At 33.8% G+C, this 16235-nt stretch overlaps 1 protein-coding gene and 1 pseudogene across 6 annotated transcripts in view; one reads left to right on the forward strand and one right to left on the reverse strand.

The window, feature by feature from the left end:
• The window catches only part of XRCC4 (X-ray repair cross complementing 4), a 274814-nt gene that overhangs the window by 58219 nt on the left and 200360 nt on the right, over positions 1 to 16235 (reverse strand). For 2 of the 6 annotated variants that reach the window (XM_063604411.1, XM_034959846.3), the window contains exon 8: positions 9349 to 9652. The exons of the other annotated variants lie outside the window; for them this stretch is intronic. In XM_063604411.1, the coding sequence (XP_063460481.1) occupies positions 9649 to 9652 (4 nt within the window). In that variant the 3' untranslated portion in view covers positions 9349 to 9648. Of the gene's footprint in view, positions 1 to 9348; positions 9653 to 16235 lie in introns of those variants that run through there. 6 annotated transcript variants of the gene reach the window in all.
• On the forward strand, positions 9668 to 15462 carry LOC129397753 (coenzyme Q-binding protein COQ10 homolog B, mitochondrial-like; annotated as a pseudogene).

Consider the following 16235-nt stretch of genomic DNA (forward strand, 5'->3'; position numbering starts at 1 on the left):
AGAGTCTGCAAACTCCTCACTCTTTTCCTTATTTAGCATTTACTAACCTTCTAAGATATAATGCTTAACATAAAAAACTTTGAGAAATGATGCTCCAGAACTCCAGGGAAGCATTATTTGTCTACTAATTTTGCTATTAACCTATCTAAATGGATTCAAGGATTTTTATCATATCACCACAGGGTGCTTCCAAGAAACCTCTTGTTCCATAAAATCACACTTTAAAAAGTGAGCACTAGAAAAAAAGCATTATCATAAAAGCTAACTAAATTTACAAGAACTAGTAATACATCACTAGTAAATTATGAATACCTAAAATTCAGGCCTCATCCCTGATATTGTATTTTATATGTTTTATTTTTGATACATGATCTTTTAACCATAACTATGTTAGTTTTATTATTATTTGCCTATGAACTAATAAGGCAACCAGAAGTCTTCTCAATTAATTCCTAAAAAGCTATTGAGGTAGACAGAATTTGCTGCTAATGGCAATCTGCAACCATAATTCTCATAAGACACACTAATTCTTTTTAGTAAAATATTACATAGCTATCCAATGCTCCTAAAACATTTTTGTTTAGCCAGTTCACCAAAGTTTAACTGACAGTCATGAGTAATTGGAGCACATGACTTTTCAGAGCACAATACAGCTAAAGTAATTGGTAAAGCTATTTTTATCATTCTATCTTTGAACTATTTCATAACTTTATATTTTTTGTTCAAAATACCAACATTTTAAATTTCTAGAAATTCAACAACTGAATCTATCATCCTCATTGTCTTTCAATTATATTTCTTTGGCACAAAATACTATTTGGCAAAAAATGACCTGCAAGTTCCTCTTGTGTACTTAGAAACTTTTGTACAAATACATGCCACTGGTTAGAATGCAAGTGTATCTGGTTGCTACCAACAGATAGTATTGAAAATTAGTCATGGTCATTTTCTTTTTGTCATAATTTTGTTCTTTAGTACTCAGAGTATTTAAAGCACTGTTTATACCTATTTATGATTAAAAGAGAGAGAAAAAAAAACAAAAGTCAAACATCCTTGAACATTTTGGAAAAGAGATTTTAAAAGAAACCAGAAGAATTAGTTAGCTATTAATGTCATTGGTATCTACAATTTTTAAAATAAAACCAACTTTTAAAAGAATACTGATACATCAGTTATTTTTATAGTTTTAATTTAAAAGTATCTTTTGCAATCTGCTCTGTTCAAAACCAGAGTTGCTTCTGTACTTGTATATTCTTTTTCTTATAGGATCTGACGTAAACACACATTCATTCACTCATTTATCAATTCAAAAAATATCTGTTGCACACCTATCACTCAATGTACAAGTATCATGCTAAGTGCCATGAAATACAGAAAATGCAGGAGTGCTATCTCTGCCTGAAATTTACAAACTGATAATGGAGGGAAGACACATACATAAATATAGGGCAAAATGGGTTCGACATTAGAGGATGTGCTTAGCAGCCTACAAGCTCAAAGAGGAAAGGGAGATTGTTCTCATGATTTCCAAGAAAGTCTGATTAGAAGAGGTAACTTTTGATGGGTTAAATTATAAAAGATGTGAAGGAATAAGAATTTTCAAACAGGGAGCAGTTTAAACAAAAAAAGAAAAAAGAAAGAAAAATAAAAGAGGAAAAAAGAAACATGAAGAAATGTGAAGGGATGAATGGATGAGATGACAGATATATGTGAGTAACTTCTATACGTCCAACTTGAGAAAAGCACTGATAGGTTAAGCATAGTGTAGTATTATACTAGGAGTTAGTTGCTGACTTTTGGTCATAGAAAAGAATATCATTTCCTTTGGAAGGGAAGAAAGACATTATGGTGATACATAAGAGAAATATGACTGGCAGTAAATAAGAAAGAGTAAAGAATGTCTACTACAGGGTTCACAGCTAGAGACACAGTCTCTGGTGTGGTGGCCTGGGAACAAAACCATGGGAAGGTAGGCTTAGTCAGCTGACAAATCCTGAGTTCCACATCCTTATTTACATGTAAAATTATAATTGTTAAATAAAATTACATTAAGTAAAAAAAAGTCTATAATAAATCTGTTATTTCTATTGTTTATGACAATTGTGACTAATTATACCTAGATTACCATATACAGAGATTTAAGAGTATTTTATCCTGTCATCACATCTATAAGATTAAGACTTAACTTCTTCTTTTCATAAAAACTAAGAGAAATCCAAAATATAGTTTTGTCATCCAATCTAGAAAATAAATAAGAAAAATGCATATTTGATTAAATTATGAATTTATAAAAAATCATTTAGTTAATATGCTATTGCTCAAACAACTAAGTTAAAAAAGAAAAAGAAAAAGAAAAAGAGTTTCTTGTGTATTCAGTCTACTGGGATATTAACTAGCCTGTAACAGTGAGAATAAAGAAAAATTACTGCTTTGTTTAACTTGCAGAACTATTCATTAATTTTATTTACAAAAGTTAAATAATTTCATTAATTTGGGGAATATAGTACTACTCAAAATGTTTTATTTATGAAATAGAATATTGCTATTTCATTACCATAAAACAAACAGTGGGTAAGTCAAATGTATATTTAAAAATTTGTTTTAAATTAGATTTTGAGCTTAAGTTTGTGGGTAAGGAATAACATGAAACACTGAATTCTTCAGCAGAAAAACATTTAGTCAATCCCAATTATACTGACGGATACTTAGCAGAAACTATAATAATTATAATCAGAAACTGCTCAGGCCATTGTTTTCCAAAATTCCATGAAACACTCCAGTAAAAGGGGTTCTCAATTCAAACACATTTGGAAAATGTTGGTTCAATAATGCCAACATGACAATGTGCACCGTGAATCTTAGGCAAGGGCTATAGACTGTGAAGTTTCCCAAAAGCATATGACAAGGGAACCTGTTATTTGCCAGGCAATTTTCACTATATCAAGGAACAAACTCTATGAGATGCTGCTCTATAAGAAATAATAAAGTTTACATTTTTTTCTCTACAAAGTTTGCTGGTTTTACTTCACCTTTCTTGATATCTCATTTATAAGATGTCCTCAAGTCCTACACTTTCTACTACACCATAAAATACACACACACACACACACACACAGAAATACACATATAACATATATAGTATTTATATAAATATAAACATATATATAACTCATCTATCTGTCCATCCATCCATCCATCTGAACTATATCTGAAGTCAACATTTACCCTGCCTGAGCAGTGCCTCAGAATCCAGTTTTCTTCTCTTATCATCATGTCCAAATCAAAAGTTGTAACATATAGTGCCTCCAAATGAGCTGTTACAGAGGAAAGCACCTAATAAATTAAGATGACTTGGCTGATAAAGTCGGTAAGTAGTCAGGTACATATGAATTTGAAAAAAACAGGCCCAGCTGTCTTAACCTAAAGAAGTAGAGCACACATAGCACTGTGGCACAAAGGCAGATGAAGTGTGAGGGAATGTATTCTATTCTGCTGCTCCACCAGCTATTCTATGTAAGCATCTATTTACCTGGCTTACATGTAAGTCCACTAATAGATTTTGATCTAAGAAAAGCATTGCTATTATTTTTTTCATTGTTCTTTCTTATCCTTTCCAACTCAAAATAAAGAAAAAATATACAAAGGAAACAGGCAAATTTTATAGAAAAATGACCAATTTTTTAAAGATAATAATCTCAGTGTGGATTGTGACATAGAATTATACAATTTATGAGCTGAAAGTGCTCTTGCTAATTACCTAGTGTAGTATTCCCATTTATGGTTGATACTTTAAAAGGGGGATGAGGTGGTAAAGGAGCTCAAAGTCACACAAACTTGTGGCAAATCAAGGCTTAGAATATGTCTTTAAACTCTCATCCTTTAAGTTTTCCAGTTCACTGGGGTGCCTCCGATGATTTTTGTTTGTTTCTTTTGTCTTGCTTTTGAGAACTGTCATACATTTCAGAAAAAAAAGATACACAAATATTTACATATGTAAATGGTTAGAGAGATTACAAGATACCAGCAAAGTTCACTTTATTTTCTACCAGAATGTATTCACATTCATCTGTTGATTTTAAAGTTTTGAAAACACATGAATAATCTATGTAAGCTGAATAAAAATATAAAACCCAACAAAACAACAAAGTAATGATTTTGTGGGTATACTACATTTCCCCTGCAATAAAGGCACATTATAATGCCTAAGGAAGAGTAAGTCTTTACCTGCCAATATTCATAAAGGGTGGTAATTTTGTAGCACAGCACTTTACAGATCTCTGCATAGTGGGCATTGACAAAAGGATAAAAATTCAATTTATTTAATTAGGGAAAAATATTGTGGAGAACTTGAACTCCTTCATACTAATTTAGAAAATCCCTAAACTCTCCAAATTGCTACATGAACTCTTAAACAAGAAGTCAGAATGAAAATTTTCCCTTTAAGTGAGTAACAGATAAAGTGAAACAGATTCTTTTAAATTATTTTTCAGACAAGCAACACCAGGTTGGGCCTTACTAGTATGTTTTACAGTGTCCAACTACTAAAGATTGATTTTTAGCAGATAATCTTTACAAATCACATAGTGCAGAATATGATCAGAATACTTAAGATATATAATAGTAATAATGTTATAAATATTTATAAAATGAATAAAATATAGATATTTAAGTTTCTATTTTCTTAAATAGAATTAATAAAAGGGCATCCACTTTATATATAATTCTATACAATGTATATATAAGTCAAAATAAGAATATTGTGGCTTTCCATTTATTTATGGATTAAATAAATTTATTACATGAAGGAGATATTCAATACGTAAAGATAATCTTTACTCCTACCCTAACAAGAAAAAGCTGAACAAACTGAAAGTCAATTACTTTTTTTATACCAATTAGATAACTGAGGTTGCAGGGCAAACAACCATCCAAAAATCTGGAGAAAGACAAACCGAGAGAGTCACAACTGAGATGTGGTTACCTGGGGTAGAGGCCACTGGAGCCAAAAATTGATAGGAACACTCAAATGGGAATTTTAATGAACTGCTGGAGACTTAATGTAGACTAGCATGAGAGTGAGAAACTCCTGGAGGCCACAGTCTTAGGGAGTCTCCATCCTTTCCTACAGTTTATGTCCAGGAACACCACCAGATTTTCATGGTAAAGATCCAAGAAAGAGCTTCTCCTGATTCTGCCAGGGGGAGAGTCATCATTGTGAAATATGCCCAGGTCTTTCTCCATAACAAAGGCCTATTCTCTAGGAAAGAAGTGAACCCTATCCCACGTGGGATATGTATATTGCTCATGTTTCAACCTCCTCTACCAACTTGTTTCACCTAAGAAGGGAAAAAAAGGTACAACACCAGAGAAATACTTGTAGAGGTCACAGTCCCCAAGGTACAGGTCAGCTAAAAGACTAAGATTCAATCACAAAAATCAAGAATGCTTTTCTCCGACATCATACCACCACACCAACAGGACTCCAGTATTATAACAGCGGACTGCAGTTGAAAGAGCTGAAGATGCAGACTATCTCTGAGAAGAATTTAGGAAAGCCAAAATTTCACAGCAGAGACAAAAGCAAGGACAACAGGAGGGAATTTGAAGCTTCTGACACCTACAGCTACAACAAACATTAAATATAGCACAATTCTTACCCAAATGAACATCTTCACACTAAAAGTCTATTCTCTTCAGTTCCTATCACCTGATACACGTCCAGCTTTCAACAGAAAATTACAAGGTATTCCAGAAAGCAAGGAATAAAACATAGTTTAATAGTAGAAACAAGCATCAAAACCATACTCAAATATGACACAGATGTTCAAGTCATCAGACACGGTAAAGTAATTATGATTAATATATTAAAGATACTAATGGAAAAAGTAGACTATATGCAAGAACAGATGGGTAATGTAAGTAGAGACAGGGAAACTCCAGGAAAGAATCAAAATGAAATGCTAGAAATCAAAAGCACTGTAACAGAAATGTAGAATACCTTTGATGGGCTCATCAGTAGAATAAATACAGTTAATGAAATAATCAGTAAGCTTAAAAACAGGTCAACAAAAAATGATATAAACTGAAAGAGATAAAAGAATGAAAAAATAGAACAGAATATCCAAGAACTGTTAGACAATTTCAAAAGGTATATATATAATTAGAATACCAGAAGAAGAAAAAGAAAACAGAGTAGAAAAAATATTTGAAGTAATAATTATCAAGAATTTTCTAAAAATAATGCCAGTCACAAAATTCAGATATCCAGGAAGCCTAGAGAACACCATAGCGGAAACTCAACCAACATATCCCTAGGCATGTTATATTAAAAACTACAGAAAACCCAAGTCAAATAGAAAATGTTGAAAGAAGCAAGAGGGTAAAAAATATCTTACATACACAGAAACAAGGTATGATTTACAGTGGACATCAGAAGCCATGTAAACAAAAAGAGAGTGGAGGGAAATACTTAAACTGTTGAAAGAAAGAAACCCACCAGCCTAGAATTCTATATTCAGTGAAATTATCCTTTAATAGTGAAGGAGAAATAAAGACTTTTTCAGTCAAATAAGACATAATAGACAAGAACACATAATAATCCTAAGCCTGTATGCAACTAACAAGCATGTCAAAATACACAAGGCAAAACTGATAGAAGTGAAAGGTGAATAAGACAAATGCATTATTGGAGTTGGAGGCTTCAATAGCCTGCTTTCAGTAACTGAGATGGTCACGTAGGCAAAAAATCAGAAAGGATATAGTTGTCCTGAAGAGCAGTATCAATAAACTTGATTAATTGACATTTATAGAATCTTCCATCCAACACCTGCATGATATACATTCTTCTCAAGCTCACATGGAACATTCAGAGACGGACCACATTCTGTGCCATAAAAAACACCTTAGCAAATTAAGAATAGAAATCATAAAAAGTGTGTTCTTAAGCCACAATGAAAATGAAACTAGAAATCAGTAATAGAAAGATAGCAGAAAAATCCCAAAATATTTGGAGATTAATATACTTCTGAACATATGGGTCAAGAAGACACTCAACACTTTGAAGTACATGAAAATTAAAATACAAGTCAGCTAACTGTGTGTGTGGGATGCAACGAAAGCAGTGCTTAGAGAGGAAATTTATAGCCTTAAATGCATATATTTGAAAAGAAGGTCTAAGGTCTATAATAACCTATGCTTTCATCTTAGTAAACTAGAGAAAGAAGAGCAGTTTAAGCCTACAGCAAGCAAAAGAAAATAAACAATAAATATTAGGGCAGAAATCAATAAAATTGAAAACAATTGAGAAAATCAACAAACCAAAAAACTGATTTTTGAAAAGATGAATATATGACATGCATTTATTCATTCATTTAAAATATGTTCAAGTAAAAAAAATTACACATTTTCGGGAGGAACTTAACACTATACAGATGGTCAAAACATTGAGAGCAATTCCAGTCTTTTGAATATTATATGGATGGAAATGTATCATGAAGATTTTATGATTAGATTTCTATATACCTCTCTCCATCTCCATTCTGGATCATTTATAATGTAAGCAAATAAAACTATTGTAAATTATAAAATAGTAAGTTTTCTGGTTGGCATAGTCAAATATCAACATTAATAAAATTAACTTGCTTTATTTTTCTCCTTCACATTAACATTTGTGAAATAAGGCATAGAAAGCTGTGCTATTCTCTCTCTGTTACACTAGGATATTGGGTTTTAGATTGTTTGTAAACCAAGATGGCTAAGCTTCGGCCAATGATTTTGTACAAAAGATGTTTCTCTTCTTTTCTCATATTGTCCCTGAAATGTTATGAATGGGCAGAATGCCAAGCCTACTAATGGATCTTTTCAAAATTCATGCCCTTCTTTTTCAATTTCCTCAAAATATGTTGATGTGAAAAGGCAGGGTAAGAGGGCAGGAGAATGGGCTGGAGAAGAGTCATTCAAAAACTCTGTGTCATTATACCGAGGCAGTATGCCTAACAAATCCTAGATACACAACATACATGAATCTTAATCCTTCACAGGCCAGACTAGAAAACTGATGGTCAATGAATTTATTATTGGTGGCAGTCTCCTACTACTGATTACATTATTTGTCCAAAAGGTCACCAGATACCGTCAACTCTACCTCGTTCACATTGTTTAGATTTGTCCCATAATTTTCATCTAGTCCTCAACTACTTTACATGCACGTCGTCAGTTATCTGTATTATTGCAATAACCCCCCATTGTCCACCTCTCTCAACATTCCTTCTCAATCTTCTCAGGTACTTTGTGTTCCTAGCTTGTGATGGTTAGTTTTATGTGTCATCTGATTAGGTAAGAGTACCTGTTATTCAATAAAACATTATTCTAGGTGTTGCTATGAAGCTATTTTGTTGATGTCGTTAATATATTCAATCAGTTGACTTTCAGTAAGGGATATTACCTTAGAAAATATGGGTGGGCTTCATCCAATCAGTGGAAAGGCCTTAAGGGCAAAAACTGAGGTTTCCAAGAGAAGAAATTCTGCCTCAAGACTGCAGCATTAACTCCTATTTGAGTTTCCAGCCAGCCTGCTTGCCATATATATTTCAGACTTGCCAGCCCCCATAATCACATGGGGCTAAATAAATGTTAGCTGCTCTTATTATTGCCATCACTGTTATGGCTATCATGAATGTAGAGGATTTCCTGGATTATAAAGTGTACATTTTGGAAAACCATATCAGAGAGCCACTAAGCAAGGGCAAAAACTACTTGTTGGATGCTTTGGGCCTAGAATAAAGGTGACAAGCTGTCAGACAGAAAAGTAAATGTGTGAGCCAGAAAAGTTAGAGAAGAGCTTCTTTTAGACACTTCAGACACGAAGTTGATTAATTGAGAAAGGAAAGTGAAATTCACACAGACAGACCAATTCAGTCCATTGGTCTCAAGAGTCACATTTAGATTTCAGTCAGAGATGTGTTGTGCCAAATTATTCCATCTTTAGAACCTCACCCAGCTATGTCTATTATCTTACTAACCAGGAATTAAGGGCTGGATCAGCTAGCTTTTCTAAAGGAACACATGCCAAGCACAGGGGATATCTTAGACTAATCCCACTCTGATTCAAATAAACTTTGAAAAAAGGAATAACAAGCTCCTGTGAAAAGTCATGGTTTCAGCTTTTGAAAATCAGTTGCTACATTCCAGGAGGGTGAAGTGACAGTGGAGGGAATCATGAACCATGCCTCCGCCCCGCTGAACAAAGCCCAAAGGAGTTACCAATGGGATCAGAACATATACGACTCAGAATTACACGTGGTTTTCAACTGAATTTATTACTTTTAATTTACCAGTGCTATTGTCAATGAAACAAACAACCCCCCCTTGACCGATATTAATTAGTTGCACAATATGGCACCATGGCCAGTTTATCTTTGCGGAATATTTCCCAAAACTATGAACAAATTAGAATGATTCTGAAAAGACGCTCTTTTGATTCCTTTATTTCTGTCAACCAGTAGGTTACAACAAGACATAAAATAATTACATAGGGATTCCAAAGACAGTGTAATGACCTGTTTTTATTCATGAAACAGCAGCGACTCTTCCATTTACCTCTCTATCCATTCCCACTCCTTCCTGGTATAGCTCAGTAACTCTCATAGTCTACCTTAAAGTTAAATGAAAAATTTTTAACTTCACAAGCCATACAGAAATATATTTAGATTGTATTTCAGATAAGGCTAGAATCCCCTTTGAAACACCCCTCAGTGTCAATTCCAGCCCCACATACCCCAGAGATAACCAATCTTAACAGTTTATATGTAAACTTCTACACATTTATTTAGGTAACAATGGAAAATATTTGGTATTTTTTGTTTATATTATTTGCTTTAGAACATATGTACAATTCTGCAACTTGCTTTTTATTAAGCTGTAAACAATTCTAGGGTATATGTCTTCATTTATAGAGGTTAAAAGATAAGCAGAAATAATCCTGGGCAAGCACCAGGTTCTAGGCCTGCCCTATCAAATAACAGCCATGAAATTTTGAGTCTGTCACTAATCTCACTATCCTAATTTTTAAATAATCTTCCTCATTTCTGTCTTTCACAGGGTGTATGTCAAAACTAAATGAAATAATCTGTGTGTGCTTTGAAAACTACTGTTTAATATATACATAAAATATTATTCTTAAATATTATCTAGAAAATAATCAGGTAGTGCTATTCTAATAGTATATAAGTATTTAACTTAAAACTTTAAGAGGTGTCACAATAATATTTCTATATTGAAATTTTTAGCTAATAGCATAGTTACTCCTAAATGTGAATGCTTCCTTGGAAACACTGACATATTATGTCAACAAAGGTTTAATCATGAGAAAATATGTTTACATGAAATTCAAGTTATTAAATTGATTGTTTACAAATCAAATTCCATTTTACATCTATGAGCTTCTATGCTCAATCCTAGAGTAAATGAACAACAGCCCAAGTGCATTAAAACAATGAGAATGACTAAATCAGAAGAGGTCATAAAACTATGACATTTAAAAATATTTAAAAATTCACCCCAAATTTCCTACATGTGATGTTCAAAGGAATTATTTGGGTACAAACAACTTTATAAATGATTTCAGTTTTAATTACAATTCTTTTAAGCAAAATGTTCTCTATGAGATACACATCTGAAAGATTTACATTTTAAGTAAATTAAAACATTAGGATTCTTAGAGAAAATGGTTAAAAAAATTCTTAGTCACTGAGTTAAGGTACAATATTGTGTGGTTGGTTATAGATCTAATATGTTATTGGGTATATGGACTTCCCTTTTTACCAGAATAATTAAACATCAAATGAAAAGAGTGCTCTACAAAATCCCTCTTTTCTAAGTTTTTTCATGAATAGGATCATCAATAACAAACTATATCAATTTCACCTTAAAAACCTCTATGTATTTTATGTATTTGATTACCTTTCATCATGAATTATTCGCTTTTTTTTTTTTTTTTTTTTGCTCTGGGTTGGTAGAAGGTTTTTGGGAAGTGACTTAAGTTTATGAATCTTCTCATTTTCCTTTATTTGAAACACATTACCTCATACTATTTCTTCAGACTCTCCAAGCTTGACTGGATACCCAGTTTTCACTTCTCAACATTAAAATGCGAAAGAAACCATGGGAAAGTCCTGACATACATACATATGTAGAAAATATTACACAGAGCCATTACTTTGGGGGTTAGATCAATGTGATCATAGTAAGATAACTCCGAGATGAGTTAAGACCCTAAAATACAAGACAGAGTGCTTCACAAGTACATTCATGTCTGAGAAGGAAGGTGGGGCACATGGAACATGTTCTAATGTCTTCCTTGTAGATGCCAAGAGAGAATGAAAACAGTAAGAATATTTGGAGTCAATTTAGTTCAATTCCAAATTATAAATTTGAGTAAACATGCACATTTAATGAATTAGTGGAATAAAGTCAATTATAAAACTCCAATTGTGTATATCAGAACAATTAGTTATATGAGAGCTTTTGGACCTGTTTTAATGTTCTAGGTTTGTGACAAAGTTTTTTAAACAGAGAAATTTTGATCACTGGCACCTCAAAAATAATAGTTTTCACTCAAAGGAAAAAGTAGTAACACAATGATGAATGCTCCAACTAGGTAGACATAAATGGAAGAAATGAGAATTATGAATATACATTTTATAAATTAGGTGGATAGCAGAAAAGGCAATGGAATCAGAAGACCACGAGGTCCCAGCTCTAGCTTCGACGAAGTGAAACATTTTGGACATAGTTTCTTCAAATGTAAAATGAGGGTGTTGAACTGTATCTTCAACGTTCTTTATAACCTATACTTAGTAGGAAACATTTCATAGCTACAGCAGGTTTACAAACCTATTATTTGAATGCCAAAAATGGTAAGCTGGAGAATTTTCAGTGGCTTGTGGACTATTTGTTGTCAATTCCTTTTTTGTTTTTTTGCAAAAACCTTTTTTTTTTTTTTTTTGGTATGGCTATAGAAGTACCATGTTCGCTGTAGACAATATGGAAAACACAGAAAAATCCAAGCGAAAACAAACAAACAAAAATGTCACTACCCAAAGATAACTGAGCTGTTAACATACATGTTTCCAAATATATATTGTCGTATAAGTTACTAGAATTTACAGAGTCCAGTGGTTTTCAAATTTTTATTTTATTTTGTTTTATTTTTTGAGATGGAGTCTTGCTCTGTCGCACAGGCTGGAGTGCAGTGGCACAATCTCGGCTCACTGCAAGCTCCACCTTCCGGGTTCGTGCCATTCTCCTGTCTCAGCCTCCCGAGTAGTTGGGACTACAGGCGCCTGCCACCATGCCTGGCTAATTTTTTGTATTTTTAGTAGAGACGGGGTTTCACCGTGTTAGCCAGGATGGTCTCGATCTCTGACCTCGTGATCCACCTGCCTCGGCCTCCCAAAGTGCTGGGATTACAGGTGTGAGCCACCATGCCTGGCTCAAATTTTTATTTTTATGATCGGATTTTTTTTTTCTAAACAAAGTCTCACATGGAACCTTAATATGTACAACACATAAAACTGAAACTACTCTGATTGAAGTGGTGATGAAGAGACTGTGGCTTTTCTGACATGGTTGTCAACACACTCCTATGGAATCCTATACTTTAAGAAGTACTGTCTAAAAACTAATGACTTAACCAATTTTCTAATGTTGGACATTTAAATTGCTTCTTTTTTTTGCTATTATAAATATCATTCAGTTATTTGTGTACATTCATGGTTATTTTCCTTGGATAAATTCCTGCAGGTGAAACTTCTAGGCCAAATGGTTTTAAGGCACTCATTGTCATGCCAAGCAACTTCGACATTGTCTCTCCCCAAACCATTTGCCACAGGAGTCATCCATTTTCTATTCTGCTATTTAATGGTAACTAACCCCAATTGTAGCATTCGAATCAGAATCTATTTCTGACATATTTCTTCATCTTTTCTTTCTCTTACTTATGATGCCAAATAGGCTAGTATTAAGGCTAAATAAATGCCCTCCTTGAAGCACCAATATTTCCTTCCTGTTAAATGCCACTGGGTGACTAATGGATGAGCTTTTTGTTGTCTTTGGACAATGATCTGTCCAGGCAGTCAGCTTCTATAGAAGGTAGCTAATCAAAAGCAGACAGTCCCCTTTTGGGGGGGAATACCTTTGTTACTTGGCACTTTTAGTGAGACAAAGAAATGAAAAGGGCAGGAGAGAATTCCAGGCAAAGGTAGTCAGACAACATTGGAGGAACTTGGCATAGTTCAGTGCTATAAATGATGAACATAAAAAAGTGGTTAGAGATGAGGCCAGAGGCGAATGCAAATTGCCCACAAGTTACATAAGGGGGTAAAACTTTGTGGGTGGAAACTGTAGTAAATTTAAGAGTGAATGTCCATTCTAAAGAGAACAGTCAGTATAACCAATTGCCACCATGTGAGGGAATATCTTCCAGTTTCCAAAGCCATAAAAGGTTTCAATTTTTAAATTAATGATGGTACAAAATTAAAAAAAACAAAACAAAACAAAAAACAGTGCAAACTCGACCGAACACATATGTGAGCTGCATTTTGCTAACAGCCTGTCTCACTTTACAATCTTAGGACTAGGGAGTTAGGGAAAGTGCAGCTCATGAAAGCCTGTGTATACTATATTCAGGGGTTTGAACTTTATCTTGAGAACTGTAGGGACTCATTAAAAAGACTTGACACTGATTAACATCTTAGAAGGATCACTCTGGCAGCTGTATTGGAGTCAAGTCTGAAAGGGAGCTATGTAAGAAGGGCTTAAATCAAAGCAGTGAAGGAGGCATGGAAAGAAGGAGACAGATTTGAAAGAGGTTAAAAAGTCATATGGTTTAGTAAATTACACAGTTGAAACCTGAACCCAGGTCTCCTACCTTATATTGCTTGATATTCTTATAGCTAACTATACCAGTATTGCAAGATGTCTTTTGAGTGGAATGCTATTTATTATGCAAGTCTTAAGATACAGGGGATGTTCTTCACAAACATTAGCTTGAAATACCAGGATTTTTTCCTATAACTATCATGTAGCGTAGGTAAACCTTGCACTAAAAGAAACTCCAGGAAAGAGGATATGTAGAGAAATCCTGACGAGATACACAGTGGGCAAATACAGTGACCATGAATAAAGTCCCTCATACTTCATTTGGCTTTCTATGCCAGTTTACAACTAAACAACAGATAAACAGATTGATATGGTTTGAATGATGGTGACCTTCTAAAATTCATGTTGAAGCTTAATCCCCAATGAGGTGATATTAAGAGGTGGGGCCTTTTGGGGAAGTAATTAAGTGATGAGGGCTCTGCCCTTATGAATGGATTCATGTCTTATAAAAGGGCTGGAGAGGAGTCTATCATGGTAGCTTGGACTAGTCAGGCAGCCTTGAGAAGGGTGGTCTTGGGATGCCATCTGAAGTCGGCTACAGTGGTCGGAGTGTGGGCTCCAGTGCAGGGGCCTGTGCAGAATGTCAGATATTTAGCTTCCTGTGGTATCCTGATGAGCAGAACTCTTCTACTACATACCTCAATTTTGCCTAAGGAGATATGTGCAAGAACTTTCTTCAAAATTGCGGCACCGTTAATAAACAAAAGGAAAGAATATTCAGAGAGAAGAATTTTAAGACATTCAAGAAACATGAAGGAAATGCATGATGTAGTATCAGGAATAGAGGATTACAAGCATGTCATTCCTTAGTGTAAAACATCAGATGTAGTATCAAAGACATCCGGATATTGTAAAACACAATTAGAAATTGGGTTTCCACCTGTGTTGGGGCAATATACATCAGTAGTAACCTTGGTGAAACCTCATTTTGGAAAGGCATCCTGTATTGATGGGAAACTTCTCGATCATTTGGAGACTGGCATTTTAGCCCAGGTCTTCCAGGCTACTGAAAAATGTGTACCTCTGATTTTTCAATTTCTTTTGAATTGCAATCTCTTCTACACTCTCAGCTTGCCACATTGTTTTTTGATGAAGTTGTAAAGCAGATGGTAGCTGCCTTTGAAAGAAGAGGATGTAAGTTGTATAGTCCAGAAATAAATATACCTCAGGAGTTAATGCTTCATGAAGTTCATCACGCATAAAGGGAAAAAACAACTGGTGTCACCTACTTGTAACTTTAGTTTGTTCACTTTAGGAAGGATTTTTATGATGTTTTCAGAAGTCAGAAAGCATCTGTTAAACCCAGCTTTGGTTATAAACTTGCACCATTGAAAACTTGCACATAGAATATAGATTCACTTGTACAGACATTATCATGTTCTGCATTTACAATAATGGGATGCCATCACTATTGCTAGAATACTGACATCATTCTTCTAAGCAGAAATTGAAACTGTAAATTTAAATCTTTTAATTATCAACTACCTGAAAGAGGTTAAGATATTCACACAGTTTATATTACAGCAACCATATCACATTTAAGTTATTAAATTCAGACTATTTGTAACTTATTGTGATAGGGCCTGCCAAATGGCTTAGGGTATTTGAGTAATCATCACATATTTAAAGTAAAAACTTTGACTTAAAAACACTGTTAATGAAGGTTCTCTGGCACTTTTGATATTTTAAAAATTGTTTTGTGAGTAGTAGATAATTCAGTGCCATAGTGCGGTTAGCTCCCAGATAAACAATGAATTGTTTTTATTTTTATTTTTATTATTTTTGGTGATGGATCCAGAGCTAAGCTACATTTCTAGTAGTTTGCCACTTTCTCCTATGTATTCTGGCTGCTCTGTCAATATGCTAATTGTGTGTCAAATTTTGTCTACAACAGCAGGCAACAAATGAAGATAAGTTGGTTGATATGTATCCAGCACTATGCATCCCTATTTTTCAATTTATTGTGTGTATTCACTTTCAATAATGTGTTTCAAACTGATATATATATAAATATATATTATATATATTTTATAATATATTATATATTATATAATATATAATAAATATTTTATAATATATTATATATTATATATTTTATTATATATTATATATTATAAAAATATATAATATATTATAAAATATATATATATATATATTTTTTTTTTTTGGTAGAGATGGAGTCTTGCTCTGCCGCCCAGGCTGGAGTGGAGTGGTGGAGTGGAGTGGCACGATCTCAGCTCACTGCAACCTCCGCCTCCTCGGTTCAAGCAATTCTCCTGCCTCAGCCCCCCAAGTAG

This window comes from Pan paniscus, chromosome 4, assembly GCF_029289425.2.
Source record: "Pan paniscus chromosome 4, NHGRI_mPanPan1-v2.0_pri, whole genome shotgun sequence".
NCBI classification, from domain to species: domain Eukaryota; kingdom Metazoa; phylum Chordata; class Mammalia; order Primates; family Hominidae; genus Pan; species Pan paniscus.